This window comes from Cydia strobilella, chromosome 4 (assembly GCF_947568885.1).
Source record: "Cydia strobilella chromosome 4, ilCydStro3.1, whole genome shotgun sequence".
Taxonomy (NCBI): domain Eukaryota; kingdom Metazoa; phylum Arthropoda; class Insecta; order Lepidoptera; family Tortricidae; genus Cydia; species Cydia strobilella.
This window is the reverse complement of record NC_086044.1, coordinates 16,646,565-16,664,627: the sequence shown is the minus strand read 5'-3', so window position 1 is coordinate 16,664,627 and position 18,063 is coordinate 16,646,565. Positions and strand designations below refer to the sequence as shown.

The window sequence follows — 18,063 nt, the reverse complement described above, 5'->3', positions numbered from 1 at the left end:
TCGGTTTCATGTCTATAACTACTATACTATATCTATGTTCGGTTTCCGTACGGAATGACAGGTGGGAACGGGACGTCGCTTTACAAATGCAAAGCGCTGTCTCGCTTGCACATGTCATTCCGAGTGTGGCACCAGCATGAGAAATTTTGTGTATTGTTTGTTGTGTACTCTAGACTAGAGTTTAGCGGTTTAATTAACTAAACTGGACTTTGAACGTGAATATACATATTACTAAAAATTCAAACCGTATTGTTTAAAAGGCCAATACTTCTTGTTACTGTCGTTACTGAGACTAAAATCAACATTTTTAAGTTACTTAGTATTTTTTTGAAATATTATGGAGACGTACTTAACTTTATAACAATTCCTCACTTTGGATTCGTAATTGCTTTGATCAATAAAATAAGAGCTTTCTAATATTTTTGCAGTTAATTAATAAAATATGGCACTGCGAGGCATAAAAGTCGTAGAAATGTTGGGACTTGCCCCTGGCCCTCTTTGTGGAACCTTATTAGCAGACTTTGGAGCTACAGTCACTGTGATTCAAAAGGTGAGTTTCTTATTTCTTTATCTTAATTATGTTTTCTTTATGAATTATATTACAATTTTATTGTTACTTGTATGTGACTGGTCATAAAGTCTTATTTTATGATAAAACTATTTTCATTCTTTTTGCAGATGGAACCATCACCATTTGATGTTTTATCAAATGGTAAAAGGATGTTGTCTGTTGATTTAAAGTCTAAGGAAGGAGTACAAGTCATCAGGAAATTATGTGCATCATCAGATGTTTTACTAGACACATTTAGACCTGGGGTAATGGAGAAATTAGGTCTAGGTCCTGATTTGCTCCTTAAAGAAAATTCAGGTCTTGTTTATGCAAGATTGACAGGCTATGGACAAAATGGAGCATATGAGACCAAAGCTGGACATGATATTAATTATGTAGCCATGTCAGGTGTTTTATCTGCACTGACAAGAAAAGGAGACCTACATCCACCAGTTAACTTACTGGCAGACTTTGCTGGTGGAAGTTTTATGTGTGCTCTTGGAATTCTTTTAGCTCTTTTTGAAAGAACTAAATCTGGAAAAGGTCAAATAATTGATTCCAGCATGACAGAAGGAGCAGCATATTTAGCAACATGGGTATACAAATCCAAAAACTTACCAGTGTGGTCAGGACCACCAGGAACAAATGCCCTAGATGGGGGTCTTCCATTTTATGGAACTTACAAAACCAAAGATGATAAATTCATGGCAGTTGGAGCATTAGAACCACAATTTTATGTTAACTTTCTGAATGTACTGCAGTTGTGTGAAGAAGACTACTCACAAGGAAGTGATGTGGAACACTGCAGGAAAGCATTTACTGAAAAGTTTATGACCAAAACACAAGAAGAATGGTGTCAATTATTTGATAGAGCTGATGCATGTGTCACACCTGTTTTAGACATGGACTCTGCTGATAAGCACAAATTACACATGTCTAGAAAGTCTTTCTACAGAGACTCAGAAAATCTCTTAGTGCCAGAGCCAGCCCCACGGCTATCAGTGACACCAGGGGTTTCCACTGGACACCACAGTATGCCTATTCCAGGACAACATACAATACAAATTTTAAAGGATTTGGGTTATAACAAAAATGAAATAGAAGATTTCATAAATAATGGTGTTGTATATGCTGCGGAGAAATCAAAACTATAATTGTTTACTGAATTTTGTTGATTATTTGTTGTATAATGGTTTGGGTGTCATATTTATAATCTATATTTAAGGAATTATTTACAATCAAGAGGTGGTTATTAAATAAATCTATTATTTTTAGTAACTTTTTCAAGTCGAACATAATATGGTTTTTGCCTAATACATATTTGTTGAATACAACGCAACTGTTTCCTTCAAGTTCACTAAGTCTCTTTTTAGCTATATAACAGATGAAGTTAATAAAATATTCAAAATCCATACCGAACATTGATTTTAAGATTAGCTGACATTGGCTTACAAACTCCAGAGTGCTTTGGAATTCTTTTATCTCGTCTTCCACACTTAATAAACATTTCTCCAAAGCCTTCCAAACTTCTTCTATGTTGCAAGCATTAATCCAGTTCTGGTTGATGGATATAGTATCAAGCTCATTGGAAACCTGATGATGCCATCCTGAAGGCACAAAAATAGCATCACCTTTTTCTTGTATTACTTTGAAGTGTGTTACCTTTTCAAATTCCAAATCTTCAAACATAAGGGGTAAATTCCCTAAAGGATCTTTAAGTTTTTCTTCCTCTCCAGGGGGAAATAAAATCCATTTTTTTCTACCAACAACATTTACTGACCAGCTAAAAGAACTATAAACATCTGCATGTAAAGGTGTCCTGTAAAAGAAACAAAATATTGTATTTAGAGTAATATTTATTTTAATAAGTGATAGGAATACAAATACAGTACATACCATGAACCGCTAGGTCCTATGTAAACAAACATAAAATCATCTTCTTGGTGATCTTGCGCATACTCATTGAGCCAATCTGAGCCAAAGAATACTGGCACTTCATAGAAGTTGTCATCAGGACGGAGTCTCCTTAAATGCCAATCTTTCAAGTATAGGAGCTTATCCCTTTCTTTGGTTTTTAGGTACATCATATAATCACTGACATTGAGGTCGTTTTTAGTTTGCGCATTATAAGCGATAGTGCCGCAATCTGCTACTGGAGCATTAAGATCGCTGTATTTGTCTATGAAATGGTCATAATTTATTGTGTCGTCTTTGACCCATGTAGTACAACATTCCCAGTTAGAACTAATATTTCTTATTATACACGGCAAATTGTTGTAAATGTAATCCTTATAAAACTTACTGTATTCTATGTCTTTCGGTAAAATACTAACATTGCAACCAGTGTATTTGTATGTATGTGTACTATCGAGACATTCATTTATTTCTATTTCCATTACACTATGCACTAAAATGCCGGCCTAATTGATTATTCAAATCTTTCAAACTTAAACAGAATATAAAAATTTTTTTTGAATTTTCTAAAATCGTAGTTGAACATTAGTTGAAGTTGACTTGCCGTACAGAGTTACAGACAGACCGAACGAACACAACTAAACAGACAGAACTAAAGCATATTTTTCTTTAGAATCAATATAAAAAAAAAAAAACAGGAAAATGCTACGAAAGCTAGTATTCTTTTTACATTAATAAATTCCACTACTAAATAGTTGATGTTTCAATAAATAAGTTAAGGTAAATTTTGTAACAATTTGTAATAGATTGATATTGATACATTTCTATAAAATTAAGTGTCTCGAACAGAATCCTTTGTTTAATTAATTTGTCTTGTCTGTGGCATGTCATATTTGTGATGGCGGTGCTGGCTTGGGGGCTTTGCTGCCGTGCTTAGTCGTAAATTTACGATACAATACTTTCTGATTGATTTCGAAGCTACTAATATTGTTTTATAAAGTTTTATTTTGTTCTGTTATTTTTCATGTATAAATCATGATGTATTTCTTTGAGATCGCTGAAGTTTGCACGATAACAATTCTTGGCGCTAAGAAAACAATTAATGATTCTTGATGAAAAATGTGCTTATTGGAACCTTATTAGCGTAAGAGAATTATTAAAGTTCGATGCAAGACAGTTTAGTGCTCTATAATTGTTATTATTATTAGTTAATTCAAAATAAGCATCATGAATGATGTTCGAGACAAAGTTGTTGCCGGGTCTTCGAGTTGGGAGAACACAACAACGCGAAGCGACTCATCACCCGAGACTCAATCATCGCCTGGCGGCAGCGGGGAAACCCCACAGACGCCCGGAGCGCCAGCGCCGCTGGCTCCACACCTTGCTGCCGACTTACATCCAGATCTCATACAACAAGGCTGGCGCAAGTACTGGTCCAAACGAGAAAACAGACCCTACTTTTGGAATAAGCTCTCTGGAGAATCAATGTGGGAGCTACCGGCGGTAAAAAGAGATTTTGACCCTATTACAGACCCCCTTGGCATTTGTCACACTGGTCCGCCCAATGCAGGTAATATGACTCCAAGTGCCAGCAAGCGCCGACCTTCAGAGGACAATGGACCTCCACCTAAAAAGTTTGTTCTGGCAGGGCCTTGGGATATAGAAGTGGCAACAAATGTGGTTATATATGAACGGCCCCCAACAATCTGCCCCCATCCTCATCCAGAAATTGAAGGTTTCAGATTTACACTTGCAAACAAACTTCGACAATGCTATCAAGAGTTGTGTCATACCAGAGAGGGTATTGATGCTCCAAAGGATTCATTTAATCGTTGGCTTATGGAGCGTAAAGTGAATGACCAAGGAGGTTCAGATCCACTTTTGCCAAGTCACTGTTTTCCTGAAATATCGCGTTCTATGTATGAAGAAATCATGAATGATATACCAATCAAGCTGACGCATCCAAAATTCACTGGGGATGCTCGTAAACAATTGTCGCGCTATGCTGAAGCTGCAAAGAAAATGATAGAATCCAGGAATGCATCACCTGAAAGTCGTAAGGTGGTGAAATGGAATGCAGAAGATACATTCCAATGGCTTCGACGCACAGTTGGTGCTACCTATGATGACTTTCAAGACAGACTGGCTCATCTACGAGTTAGTTTTTGATTTTTTTATGGCTCACAGCTTCAGAAATATAGCAAAATTTTTACAAATAATATGTAATTCTCTGTGAAATATGTCTAATCTTAATCATTGTTTCAGAGACAATGTCAGCCACATTTGGCTGAAACGGTCAAGGCTTCTGTGGAAGGCATCTGTTTGAAGATATACCACTTATCTGCAGAGTATGCGCGCAAAATACGAGAGAAACATAGTGCTCTGTTAAAAGAAAATGGAATACAGGTATAATAATAAGAAATTGTCTCCTCAAATCAGGGGCTGATATAACTAAAAATCAAAATATCTCATAGCATTCACAATATTTGTTTCACATTACAGAATAGTATTTAGGTAAGGATAATGATTGATCAGATTAGCAAAATTAAGGGCAAAAATATACATAACAACCGTGATACCGAAATTGAATACCGGTTAATTTGTATGAAAAACTCACATACAAACAAAAACATGAACCCTGAAAACAATACACTTCTTTTTTTGGCAGTCATGTACTTGACACATGTTATTTATTTTTATTTTCCAACTTAGTAAAGCAATGCAGGCAAGAGAAAGAAGGACAATTTTTTTAAAACTTTATAAATATAGAAGTGGCCCTAATATAACATCAAGCAGACTATTCAACCAGAGGGCTAATCGCAGGTTTCACTGTTTAATTTTATTACAAACTAACAGCCTGTGACGTGACTAGTATCACCATATTGGAATCAAAAATGGCTAGTCAACAATTGACCTTATACATTGTTCATCTTTTGTGTTCAATTTGTTTTTGTTATGATAAGCTGTAGCGGAAGCCGCTCGACCCCAATTTCAAAGGAATACCGCAAATCGATGTACAGGTTAGCCGTTTGGCACACACATACTAGAGATAATTTTTAACCCGCAGTTCCTAAAAAAATTTCGCTGTGGGGGGGAGTGGTAAAACATTATTTTTTTTGTATGGAAAAAATACGAAAGGGCTTTTTGAGGCGATTCTAAAAATATATCACATCATTACATTTCGGGCATTTTTTTTTTATTAAAACAAAAAGAATTTTCGAAACATACCAAGTTTGGGCTCCTCCAGACACGATATGGCTGATTTTTTTTGTACAATATACCACAAATGATACGTGATATCCTCATGTCTAACTCCAAGAAAGCAATTTTGAAAATAATATCATTAACAATTTTTTTTTAATTTTTCAAATTTACAGTGACACAGTTCTACTTCAATACCTATTTCACGAGACTTATGGAACTATACTGCAGATACGGTTCATATTAATCATAAAATGATACGTAATATCCATATATCCAACGGGAAATACCTCTTTAACCCTTTAACTGCGCCTTTTCATCAGTTGGTATAATTTGTTTAGTTATTGACACAAAATATCAAGGTTGTATCCTCCAGCTACGATATACCTTACTGATTTTTTTTGTACAATATACCACAAATGATACGTAATATCTTGATATCGAACCCCAAGAAAGCAATTTTGAAAATTAACAACACACAACAACAACACAGTTAACAATTATTATTATTAACATTTTTTTTTTAATTTTTCAATCTTACAAAGTGACACAGTTTTACTTCAATACCTATTTCACTAGACTTATGGAACTGTACTGCAGATACGGTACATATTAATCATAAAATGATACGTAATATCCATATATCGAACGGGAAATACCTCTTTAACCCTTTAACTGCGCCTTTTCATCGGTTGGTATAGTTTGTTTTGTTTTTGACACAAAATATCAAGATTGTATCCTTCAGATTACGTACCATTTGTGGTATATTGTACAAAGAAAAATCGATAGGGTATATATATCGTTTTTTTAGGAACTGCGGGTCAAAAATTTTGTTTTGGCCTCTAGCATGTGTGTGCCAAACGGCTAATCTGTACATCGATTTGCGGTATTTTTATACGAACGGGTTAGACTACTGCTTTAAATCCAATATGCCTACCTATACCTACCTTTGTTATGGTAATTTATTAGTTCTAAAAAACGTCTCAAAATGGCACTTAGTTACATTGCCCACTAAATTTCATTCACTAGTATTTGCAAATGAGTAAGATCAGGATGGTATTACCAATGAGATAAAAAAAGAATCTTTAATTAGAATATGATTCGTCACACCTTGCAATACTTTAATACAATTTTTTTTGGAATGAAGTTTTTGTTATCCAGTAAAACTAACCAAGAAAGAAGAAGTCATTTTTAAAAAACAGCATAAAGTCATGGTAAATGGAATCTCGCTGAAATCCATGCTCGATTTTTGAATTGTATTTGTTATGCAGGAACTGCCGGCGCCGCTGCAGCAGGCTGCACTGCGGAAGGTGTGGTGCTACCCTGTGCAGTTTGCTCTGCCGGCCCCACGGCCGCCCCTAGTCGAGCACTTTCTCGACCGCGACCAGGCGCTGCTGCGCTACCTCGGCGAGACGCAGGTCATCAACGCGGCCTACCTCCAGAAGCTGGTGGGTACACCAGGGCTGGGTCTAGTGCTTCTTGGTGCGTAACCGCACTGCCGTGGTCGCCGCTAATTGAGCGCTTCATCCCCTGCGACCAGGTGTTGCTGCGCTACCTCGGCAAGATGCAGGTCATCAACGCGGCCTACCTCCAGAAGCTGGTGGGTACACCAGAGCTGGGTCTAGTGCTTCTTGGTGCGTAACCGCACTGCCGTGGTCGCCGCTAATTGAGCGCTTCATCCCCTGCGACCAGGTGTTGCTGCGCTACCTCGGCGAGATGCAGGTCATCAACGCGGCCTACCTGCAGAAGCTGGTTGGTACACCTGGGCTGGGTCTAGTGCTTCTTGGTGCGGAACCGCACTGCCGTGGTCGCCGCTAATTGAGCGCTTCATCCCCTGCGACCAGGTGTTGCTGCGCTACCTCGGCGAGACGCAGGTCACATCAACGCGTCCTACCTGCAGAAGCTGATGGGTACACCAGGGCTGGGTCTAGTGCTTCTTGGTGCGTAACCGCACTGCCGTGGTCGCCGCTAATTGAGCGCTTCATCCCCTGCGATCAGGTGTTGCTGCGCTATCTTGGCAAGATGCAGGTCATGAACGCGGCCTACCTCCAGAAGCTGGTGGGTACACCAGGGCTGGGTCTAGTGCTTCTTGGTGCGTAACCGCACTGCCGTGGTCGCCGCTAATTGAGCGCTTCATCCCCTGCGACCAGGTGTTGCTGCGCTACCTCGGCGAGACGCAGGTCATCAACGCGGCCTACCTCCAGAAGCTGGTGGGTAGGGTCAAATAGATAGTATAGAGGGTTATTGCCCCGTTTGTATATGTGGTCCCGTTTTTACCCTTTGGTTACGGAACCCTAAAAAAGACGACTACATGTTTCTTATTCATTTTTACTTAAGTTATATTTTATCTGCTAAAGTAGTGATTAATATACCATCATTCATCAAATCATGCGTCATGAGACAAATAGCGAATAAGAATAAAGAGGCAGGAAAAGCGGTCCTCCATTAGTCTCGCTATTCGCCTTGCAACTGGCCAGGGTAAATTGTGTGAGGCACTTAACCTCTTGTCTGTGTATGATAAGGAATAAGGATTCGTGCGTGGGAACTTATATGTATTGTTTTAAATGTCAAGGCGGCATACGAGGGGTTAATTTTCTGGAACATTGTCTGGCGCATTGAATGGCGCCAACGCGCCGTCTAGCGAAGCTGCTGTTTCATGAAATATTCCGTGTTTCTTGGTTTTTGCGTGTGTATGTGTGTGTACCACATCCTACAGCTATATTTATTAAGATAACTTGTTGGTAGATATAATCTGTTACTAAACTACCTCATACCTTATACTACGTCATTATGTTTTCAGGAGTGCCTATACCGGTACAGCTGTTTCGACGACAAGAAGTTCGAGCAGTTCCTCTCCCGCGTGTGGTGCGCGCTGCGGCGCTACGCGGCGTGGGTGGGCGCGGGCGGCGACGCGCAGCTCGCACAGATGGCGCTGCCCGTGCCCGTGCTCGAGTGCTTGCACCGCTGCTTCGGCGTCACGTTTGAGTGCTTCGCGTCCCCGCTCGACTGTTACTTCCGCCAGTACTGCTCGGCGTTCGCCGATACTGACTCTTACTTTGGATCTCGTGGGTACGTTTATTCTGTCTGTATACTATTATTAGAGAGAGAGTCATAATATCGACACGCATCTTGCACAGCCCCACCTGCATATGCAAGAGACGATTTACGATATTTCCATGCTGTAGGCCTACGGTAGGCCTTCAGCACACAACGGCTGTGGAACTTCGCACCACTGCTAATGCAAAATACTAGTTTTAACATCGACTTCAGCGTGCCGCAACGGACATTATGTCATTTCTTTACAAATTTTCATTAGCCGGGTCCACACATAGCGAGCAGCCTCGCGAGGAAATTTCCTCGCGCACAAAACGGGCAGTGTAGACGTGCCTCGGGCGGGGCGGCGCGCGCGTTTTCCTCGCCCGAGCGGCGGCGGTTTTTCGGCATGCTCAAAGGCGCCTCAGACGTTTGCCGCGCGCCAGTGTGGACGTGTTTGTTTATGGTGCGTGTGATTTGTTCGTACTTACGTCAAAAGTTGTCAAAACACGGAAAAAATATATTGTGATCTGTGTCTATATAATTGCCGCACCCAAAATCTCCTATGATTTCTTCTTCTCTTCCTCCTTTTCTTTTGAATTGCTTTAAAAAGCAAAATAGCCGAAACGCAAGCCACGGCAGTCAGTACGTGCGGCGCCATTTTGAACAGCTGACTGAATGACGCCATCTTGCCGAGCATATTGGCTCGGGTGAGGCAAACGTGCTGAGGTAAAAGTTACACGAGCACGCCTTCCTGCCATCAAATTCTACCTACCGTAGTAGATGTTTCTGCACGGCCCTAATCTGCATTTTTCGGTTACTCTTGTTATCAAAAGTTGACGTTTGACAATTAAGTTACCACAAAACAGTTCGGCTGTCATAATCTGCCACACTTTTTTTTTATGTATACATATATCTTTACAATCAAAACCCTTTGATCACCAATAGCCGGGTCCACACAGAGCGAGCATTCGCGTGAGGCAATTTCCTCGCGCACAAAATGGCCAGTGTAGACGTGCCTCCGAGGCGGCGCGCGCTAGGCACATACGTGTACTCTGGCCGTTTTGTCTGACGGATTTTTATAGGCTCACATCCGCGGATGCGGATGCGGATGTCGAGATTAGGCACATAAAAAACGTCGAATCGTCGTCGTCTTTAGTAATTTTTATTTAAAAAAAAAACGAAACTTAGTATTTAAACAAGAATATAGGTGCCCCACTATCGCATTACTATACTAAATTCCAAATAAAACAAACTTTTCACTTCTTGTCGCTGTCCGTCATAGGCTAGTGCTCGATCGACGAATCACAAAAACGAAACGAGATTCCTATTGGCTAATGACGAAATTACCTAGCACTTACGCCGCCGCTAAGACGTTCCTGTACCTACCTGTTCCACATCCGCATTCGCATTAATCTCCGCATTGTTTTTATGCGGATGCGGATGTTGAAAATAATGCGGAAGTTCCGCGGTTGCGGATGCGAATATTCGCAACATCCCTGGTTTTGTCGTGCGGAACGTGTGGACCCGGCTAATGAAGTCAACTGAAGCGCGCGGCTACAGCCCAATGTCTATTAACCTTCGTGCATTCTGACAAGATTGCGATATGCGAGCGTTGAAAGGTTTTGAATAAAGTATAGATTAGATGGTTATTTGAGTTGCATTGCAGACCGTTCCTGGAGCTGCGGCCGGTGTCGGGGTCGATGGTGGCGCACCCGCCGTACTGCGAGGAGCTGCTGGAGGCGGCGCTGCGCCACATGGAGCGGCTGCTGCAGGACTCGGCCGAGCCGCTCTCCTTCGTCGTGGTGCTGCCCGAGTGGCCCGAGCGACACACGCACGCGCTGCACAAGCTGCAGGCCAGCCACTTCAAGCGCAAGCAGGTACGCATACACACGCAGACGCACTATACGTACGTACGTATAAAGCCGTTATGTAGTGTCAGATGTCGAATCGAATGACAATAGGAGATGTCATGGCCGCCACAGAACCACCATAAGAACCATAAAGTCTACCTCACACGATAAGTTTTTTTTATATTCATAATAAACTAGCTGTTGCCCGCGACTTCGTACGCGTGGATTTGTATGTTGGTGGTTATATATTCTACATGAGCATAATATAGAACATTATGCAGCAAAAGATATCAGTAGGGACGGTTAATCATTTGTTAATTATACAACGCATGAAATTTGTCTTTTACAAACTACGAAGTTTCAAGACCCTAACTGAAAAAAATTGTTCCCGATATAATCCCTCTCGACCCTCTTAGAAGATTTACAAGTCCACTATTTAAAAAAAAAATCGCTCCTGAAACTATTAAACTTTTCAAAAACGGTGTAAGTAATCAATTTTCGTCTATTCTAATATAATGCCCTTTTTACCAAGTTTCAAGTTCCTAGCTTAAAAGAAAATTTGTACCACATATAAACTTACATCCCCTTTTTAACCCCTTTAGGGGTTGCATTTTTAAGAACGTTGAAATAACTTTTTTGGAATCTTATACAACGCCTTTCTTAGAAGTTTCAAAGCATTTGTAATAGATTCACTTTGAACCCCCCTTTTAACCCTTTTAGGGGATGAATATTTAAAAACGCTTAAATTACTTTTCTTGTATTCTAATAATATATGCCTTTATACAAAGATTCAATTCCCGCACTCAAAAAAATATTTGATCTCCATACAAACTTTTAACCCCATTTTTACCACCTTGGGGGATGAATTTTCAATAATGATGAAATAAGTTTTTTTCTTTTTAATTATATATATTTCTATGAAGTTTCAAGTACCTAGCTTAAAATAAAATTAGGACCACGACAAAATTTCAACCCCTTTTTAACCACTTTAGGAGATGATTTTTTAAACACGCTGAAATCACTTTTCTCGCATTCTAATAACATGCCTTTATGCAAAGATTCAAGTCGCGCATTTAAAAAAAATTTGACCTCCATACAAACTTTCTACCCCTTTTTCACCACCTTAAGGGATGAATTTTCAAAAACGCTGAAATTGCTTTTCTAGTATTTTAATAATATGCCTTTATACAAAGTTTCAAGTCCCCCACTCAAAAAAATTATGATCTCCATACAAACTTTCAACCCCTTTTTCACCACCTTAGGGGATGAATTTTGAAAAACCCCTTCTTAGTGGATACTAACGTCATAAAAGCTATCTATTGTGAAAAATTCAGCTCTCTAGGTCCAACGGTTTGGGCTGGGCGTTGATTTAAGTGAGTCAGTCAGTCAGTCAGTCAGTCAGGACTTTTACGTTTATATATATAGACTAGCTGTTGCCCGCGACTTCGTACGCGTGGATTTGTATGTTGGTGTTGGTGGTTATATATTTTACATGAGCATAGAACATTATGCATGAAAAGATATCAGTAGGGACGGTTAATCATTTGTTAATAATTATACAACGCATGAAATTTGTCTTTCGCAAAGTACGAAGTTTCAAGCCCCTAACTGAAAAAAATTGTTCTCGATATAATCTCTCTAAACACTTGGATTTTCAAAGATTTATTTGTTCAACATAGGTAAGTCCACTATTTAAAAAAAAAATGTTCGCTCCCGATGCTAACTTTATTAATACAAACTTTTCAAACACGGTGCAATTAGTTTTCGTCTATTTTAATAAATATAATGCCCTTTTACCAAGTTTCATGTTTCTAGCTTAAACGAAAACTTGTAGTACATATAAACTTATATCCCCTTTTTAACCCCCTTAGGGGTTGAATTATTAAGAACGTTGAAATAACTTTTTTTGTAATATTATACAATGCCTTTCTAAGAAATTTCAAAGCATTTGTAATTGTTTCAAATTTTCAGACCCTTTTTAACCCTTTTAGGGGATGAATATTTAAAAACGCTTAAATTACTTGTATTTTAATAATATGTCTTTATACAAAGACTGAAGTCCTGTACTCAAAAAAAGGTTTGATCTCCATACAAATTTTCAACCTCTTTTTACCACCTTGGGGAATTTTCAAAACTGCTGAAATAAGTTTTCTTCCCTTTTAATTAAATAACTTTCTACGAAGTTTCAAGTACCTAGCTTAAAATAAAATTAGGACCGCTACAAATTTTCAGCCACTTACGGGATGAATTTTTAAAAACGCTGAATTTACTTTTCTTGTATTCTAATAATATGCCTTCGTGCAAAGATTCAAGTCCCGCACTCAAAGAAATGTTTGATCTCCATAAAGCATTTGTAATGGCTTCAAACTTTCAACCCCTTTTTAACCCTTTGAGGGGATGAATTTTTAAAAACGCTGAAATTACTTTTCCTGTATTCTAATAATATGCCCATATATAGGTATATACAAAGTTATAGGTCCCGCATTTGATAAAATTTTTGATTTCCATACAAACTTTCAACCCCTTTTTCACCACCTTAGGGGATGAATTTTCAAAAACGCTGAAAGTAGTATTCTTGTTTTTCAATAATATATTTTACCCAAGGTTCGAATTCATAGCTTAAAATAAAACTTGAACCCCATACAAACTATGAACCCTTATTTCATCCCCTTAGGGGATGAATTTTGAAAAACCCCTTCTTAGTGGATACTAACGTTATTAAAACTACCTATTGTGAAAAATTCAGCTCTCTAGGTCCAACGGTTTGGGCTGGGCGTTGATTTAAGTGAGTCAGTCAGTCAGGACTTTTACGTTTATATATATAGATTACATTATTTTGTGACAGGTGGTGATACCAGCTTTTGAACACGAATATCGACACGGCTTCCAGCACGTAGTTCCAAAGTGAGTAATTTGCATATTATGACCTAATAATATTTGTGAGGTACCTGCCTACCTGGCAAGGCGCGAGATTGAAAGGTTGTACAGTCGACAAGTTATGGTAACTTATTTCCGACGTCTGAAAGCCTGGCGGCCTACTCAAGGTGACAATAGCGAACGAAACGCTTCTCTCTCTCTCTGTCTCACGTATACGGAAGAGGGATAGAGATACATTAGCGTTTCGTTTTCGCTACGGCGCAAACGATTGTCATCCTGGCGAGGCCCCCTGGGCATATTCGGAGGGAGATTTAGAAAATATCGCCCATCATTTTACAAGTATATGAGGTTATACAGTGTGATACCATAGCCCGACGGTAAGCGGGCACCGGAACCCGCGGGCGCCTCCAACTCCACGCTCTAACTAAACGGTGTGTCGGGCCGGCAGGAACGAGGTGTACTTCCGGTGGGGCGGCGGCACGGTGGTGGTGTGGCTGCAGAACGCGGCGGGCTGCGCGCGCTGGGGGCCCACCGACGAGCGCGTGGAGGCGCTGCTCGACGCCTGGCGGCCGCGCGCCAAGCTGCGCTCCCCGCCGCGTCCTGCGCCTGCGCCTGCGCAACCCGTCGCGCCTGCGCAGCCCGCCTCCGCCACCCCCACCCCCACCGCCCAGCCGGACGCCCCGCAACCACCACCCGCCGCGCCCCAGCCCGACAAGCTGTAGGCGCACGTCGAGTGCGAGCCCAAGCGATGTTCACGGCACAACTCTAACCGACGACCTGCTAATTTGCACGGCCAGTCGGCCACATAATGAATTAATTAATTGTTGCTGGCTCTGCAATTTTGCGCTTCGATGTACAGATTTGGAATCTGAAATGTGAGCGACGCCTGCGGCGATCCCGAATGGTGAAATGCTCTTCTGTGAAATTATACGATCCCGAATGTGCGCGATTGGACGTTTGCGCGACGCGGCCGGTCGTCCGTGGAGCTCGCGAAACAAGGTATCGAAAGCGAAAAGCTAGCCGAAATATGATAGGAAATTGAAGGGATCTATTATTGAATCGAATAGAATTTATCCTTGCGGTTAATTTACTCGACTTGATACCCATTCTAAAATCAATATTGACGTGTATAAATCCACTTATAAAATTTCCTCATACTATAACGTGTCCTAAATCGCATATTTACCCCAGTGCAATAAGGCGTACAAACTTCAAACTCGACAGTTCATCACGATCGCACAGTAAACTTGCAACGACTTGTTTTAAGTAAATAACATAGTAACATTAATAACCCAATAAGCTGAACCGTTTATATCTGCATTTATTTTGAACAAGTTAATTTTACCAACACATGGACAATCCTGTCGTCCTACTCTCTCTCTCAACTCTACTATCTTTAAGAAGAACTTTTTTTGATAAATTGACTTAAGATTGAATCGTATTACTGTGTTTATTACCTACAGTGCATTACATAATTACAGATGTAGTGTATAATCCTTTCCCATAGTATTTTTGCGCAAACATACGAATGTGTCAGTACAGAAAGTACTGAGACTGCCTGAAGTAGCATGACAAATAATAACGTTTCCGAGAAAATACGATGGGAAAGGATTATTCGTCATTACATCCTGTATCTTTTATCAATCAAGGGACTTCAGTTTAGTTGAAGATGCAATAGGTACCTAAGAGATATGTACCTAATTTCGGCTAGTTTTTGGGTCATACAAACTACCAATGGTCGTCGTTTCCCAGACATTTGAAGGGGTCGGGGAAGAGCTAAGACGCAATATAGGAGTTTCTCAAGTCAAAAATATATTGTCCCTAATGTACCTATATCAGTCTCCTTTTTCACACTGCCGCGCTAAACATATCTGTAATACAAAAAGAAATCAGTTGCCTTGATCTTATCACGAAATACGATCAACAATTAATATTGAGTTTTCTAATCTAGTTCCTCCTCATTCACGCGGCATCGTTATTAGCGCATTTTCATAAATTAAATTGAGATCAGAGTTATTCTAGCCTGCTAAACCAATTATCTCAAAAACAAACGATTTTTTTAAATTTTACAGTTTTTTTATTGCATAAAATTTTGATTTGAGATACCGCTATGAGGGCAGTAGAGTTAGACCAAGAAAAGTGCAACTATTTTGATAGCACACGCAGTGCAAGTATTATTTTAAACGCCAAACTTATATGAAATTATTACGTATAAATAACACTTGCACTGCTTATGCTATCAAAATCGTTGCAGACTTATCTTGGTCTAACTCTATTGATCTTAGAAGAGACGTAAAGTCAAAGAAAACTTGTAGATAGCACTGTACAGTCCAGTTGCATTTTGCGTGAATTATGCGGTAAATCCTAGTTGTTCAAAGTTTAATAATTCAGTTACCACATAATATGTCGCCGTGTGCCGTACAGCACCATTTCTACTTCAGCTGTGTCGCTTTCACTAAAAGTTTGATTAAATGTAATTAATTTTGAGCAACTTTCTCTGACCCCTTCATCTGTGTAGTATATTTGTGTAGGGTTGTAAAAAGTGTGTTCTCTCGGATTAGGAAAGATGCTATATAGAGTATATAGGTTTCTAAGTGTATGTGGGTGATAGGTGGCGGCGAAATGCTAATTTCGCTTATTATCTTTGATATTGTACACAAAATAAATAATCGACAGAATCTGATTGCGGCATTTTGTAGAGATTACCTACAAAATAGAGTGTATGTGTTTTGTACATAATGATAAATTTGTATCATGTATATACATATTATTTAGTTGTAAAGATAATTTCGATTATCATTTTTTTAGTTATTTTAAGATCCACATCTGTTGTATAGTTCGATAAATATATTGTTTTGATTGTTCATCATTATATTTTTGAAAAAAAAAACCTTTTATTTTTAAAGCCCCCCTAAAACTTCTTTTTAAATTAACATAAGTAATAAAAATGAACGTTCAATACCTAGTAAACCTTAAGTTGTAGTGTAGAGTAGACCCACTGGTCCACCAGTTAATGCAGCTCGTGGTGTGGCGTGGCGGGTGCTTAATGAGTAGCAACTACGTAATTTAGCCGTCTTTGGGAGCCTTGTTTATGTTTTGGTTAGGTCTATGTTGCTCTGTGGTCTTTGACCAATTAATCCGTCTTCGGCGTTGGACCTGCGGTGCCGTTATATCCGTCATTGGCGTCCAAAAGGTTAAAGGTAAGCCAGCAAAGCAAGAAAGGCACGCCGCTTATACCAAATTACCAACCACCCTAGAGTTAAACCAAGAAGCCTGCAGAGATTTTGGCAACACACGCAGTGCAGGTGTTATTTTAAACGTCAAACTTGTACGAAATTATGACGTATAAATAACACTGGCACTGCGTGTGTTGTCAAAATCTCTGCATACTTTTCTTGGTTTAATTCTATACATATAGTGGTTATACACTCTTTGACTCAATAGATAGGGAACCGGCGATGCTAAATGTGTAGTTACTCAAGCGTCGTAGAGATCGATTGGGATCGAAAGATTAGATGATAAGAAGAAAAACTTCTTGGTTTAACTCTAGGATGGTTGGTAATTTGGTATAAGCGGCGTGCCTCTCTGGCTTTGCTGGCTTACCTTTAACCTTTTGGACGTCAATGACGGATATATCGGCACCGCAGGTCCAACGCCAAAGACTGATTAATCGGTCAAAGACCACAGAGCACCATAGACCTAAGTGCATGTGCATAAAGTTCAATTTCAGTTTTGACATTTCGGTGACTTGGCGTCCAAGTGACAGCTTTTGTGTTTGATATGGCGTCGAAAAGTTAAACCGCCAAGGCGTCGAGTGACGCGCTCGGCTACAGCCCAAGATCAACCTGCCTGCATTCCGAGAAGGTTTAAGAGGCCGGTAACGATTTCAAAACTCGCGAAGATACGACTTTTACACAGTAACCGAATGCCGGCCCCTGCGCATGCAACAACGCGACCGCCATAAACAGTATTGATACTTTCGCAACTTATGCCTAACTCTTTATTTGGGTTAAAATAAAAGTTTCGATAAATTTGATACAATATATAATTGTTATTATATTTTATGTATTCGTATAGTACATATAAAGTCTATTGCACTAAGGTTATATGCATATGTTACCATAAATAACCAACAAGGTAATGTTTATTACCTCAGAAGTCAGGACTTGACCGATTCTCTAAATTTTTTTTTTTTGATTGAAAGTATATGTGTAATGTATATACACATCGGTTCCATTTTTGTCCAAATCTAGTTCTGATGATGGGACTCATAATGTTTATTACCTCAGAAGTCAGGACTCTTGACCGATTCTCTAAATATATGTTTTTTTGATTGAAAGTATATGTGAAATGTATATACAAATCGGTTCCATTTTTGTCCAAATCTAGTTCTGATGATGAGACTCATGAGGGATCGAGGGAGCTCCTCAAATCTTAAAGGCACATATAGTGATTTTTGTATTATCATCAACAAATCAAGCATTTCGGTTTATAAACGTGACATTTGATGAAATGGAACTGCTGATCATGACCAAAGAGGAGTCTTCAACGACGCATCTTCATCATTTGGCGATTGGTCATCTTTGTTGTATAAGTAAGTTCGGTTTTAAAAGTAACATTTTTGTCAAGGTCGAG

The 18,063-nt window shown here is 39.6% G+C and overlaps 4 protein-coding genes across 4 annotated transcripts in view; 2 read left to right on the top strand and 2 right to left on the bottom strand.

The window, feature by feature from the left end:
* LOC134740699 (uncharacterized) overlaps window positions 1-18,063 on the bottom strand; it is a 92,130-nt gene that overhangs the window by 27,551 nt on the left and 46,516 nt on the right. The window lies entirely within an intron of this gene.
* On the top strand, window positions 199-1,884 carry LOC134740697 (alpha-methylacyl-CoA racemase). The gene is made up of 3 exons (XM_063673259.1): window positions 199-215; window positions 429-550; window positions 679-1,884. The coding sequence occupies exons 2-3, from the start codon at window positions 443-445 to the stop codon at window positions 1,702-1,704; spliced, it is 1,134 nt and encodes a 377-aa protein (XP_063529329.1). The 5' UTR covers window positions 199-215; window positions 429-442; the 3' UTR covers window positions 1,705-1,884.
* On the bottom strand, window positions 1,705-3,062 carry LOC134740696 (2-oxoglutarate and iron-dependent oxygenase JMJD4). The gene is made up of 2 exons (XM_063673258.1): window positions 2,447-3,062; window positions 1,705-2,369 (listed from the first exon to the last, which is right to left on the bottom strand). Exons 1-2 carry the CDS (start codon window positions 2,944-2,946, stop codon window positions 1,709-1,711), a joined length of 1,161 nt encoding a protein of 386 aa, XP_063529328.1. The 5' UTR covers window positions 2,947-3,062; the 3' UTR covers window positions 1,705-1,708.
* On the top strand, window positions 3,344-16,294 carry LOC134740695 (mRNA (2'-O-methyladenosine-N(6)-)-methyltransferase). The gene is made up of 7 exons (XM_063673257.1): window positions 3,344-4,621; window positions 4,730-4,870; window positions 6,937-7,113; window positions 8,466-8,734; window positions 10,368-10,578; window positions 13,397-13,455; window positions 13,877-16,294. The coding sequence occupies exons 1-7, from the start codon at window positions 3,692-3,694 to the stop codon at window positions 14,148-14,150; spliced, it is 2,061 nt and encodes a 686-aa protein (XP_063529327.1). The 5' UTR covers window positions 3,344-3,691; the 3' UTR covers window positions 14,151-16,294.

Excerpts from the sequence above, each read along its gene's own strand:
- LOC134740697 (XM_063673259.1), top strand. The coding sequence starts at position 443 with ATGGCACTGCGAGGCATAAAAGTCGTAGAAATGTTGGGACTTGCCCCT. Across the intron at positions 551-678 it reads CAGTCACTGTGATTCAAAAG|ATGGAACCATCACCATTTGA; the intron begins GTGAGTTTCTTA and ends TTCTTTTTGCAG.
- LOC134740696 (XM_063673258.1), bottom strand. The coding sequence starts at position 2,946 with ATGGAAATAGAAATAAATGAATGTCTCGATAGTACACATACATACAAA. Across the intron at positions 2,370-2,446 it reads ATAGGACCTAGCGGTTCATG|GACACCTTTACATGCAGATG; the intron begins GTATGTACTGTA and ends TTTCTTTTACAG.
- LOC134740695 (XM_063673257.1), top strand. The coding sequence starts at position 3,692 with ATGAATGATGTTCGAGACAAAGTTGTTGCCGGGTCTTCGAGTTGGGAG. Across the intron at positions 4,871-6,936 it reads TAAAAGAAAATGGAATACAG|GAACTGCCGGCGCCGCTGCA; the intron begins GTATAATAATAA and ends TTTGTTATGCAG. Across the intron at positions 7,114-8,465 it reads CGGCCTACCTCCAGAAGCTG|GAGTGCCTATACCGGTACAG; the intron begins GTGGGTACACCA and ends TTATGTTTTCAG.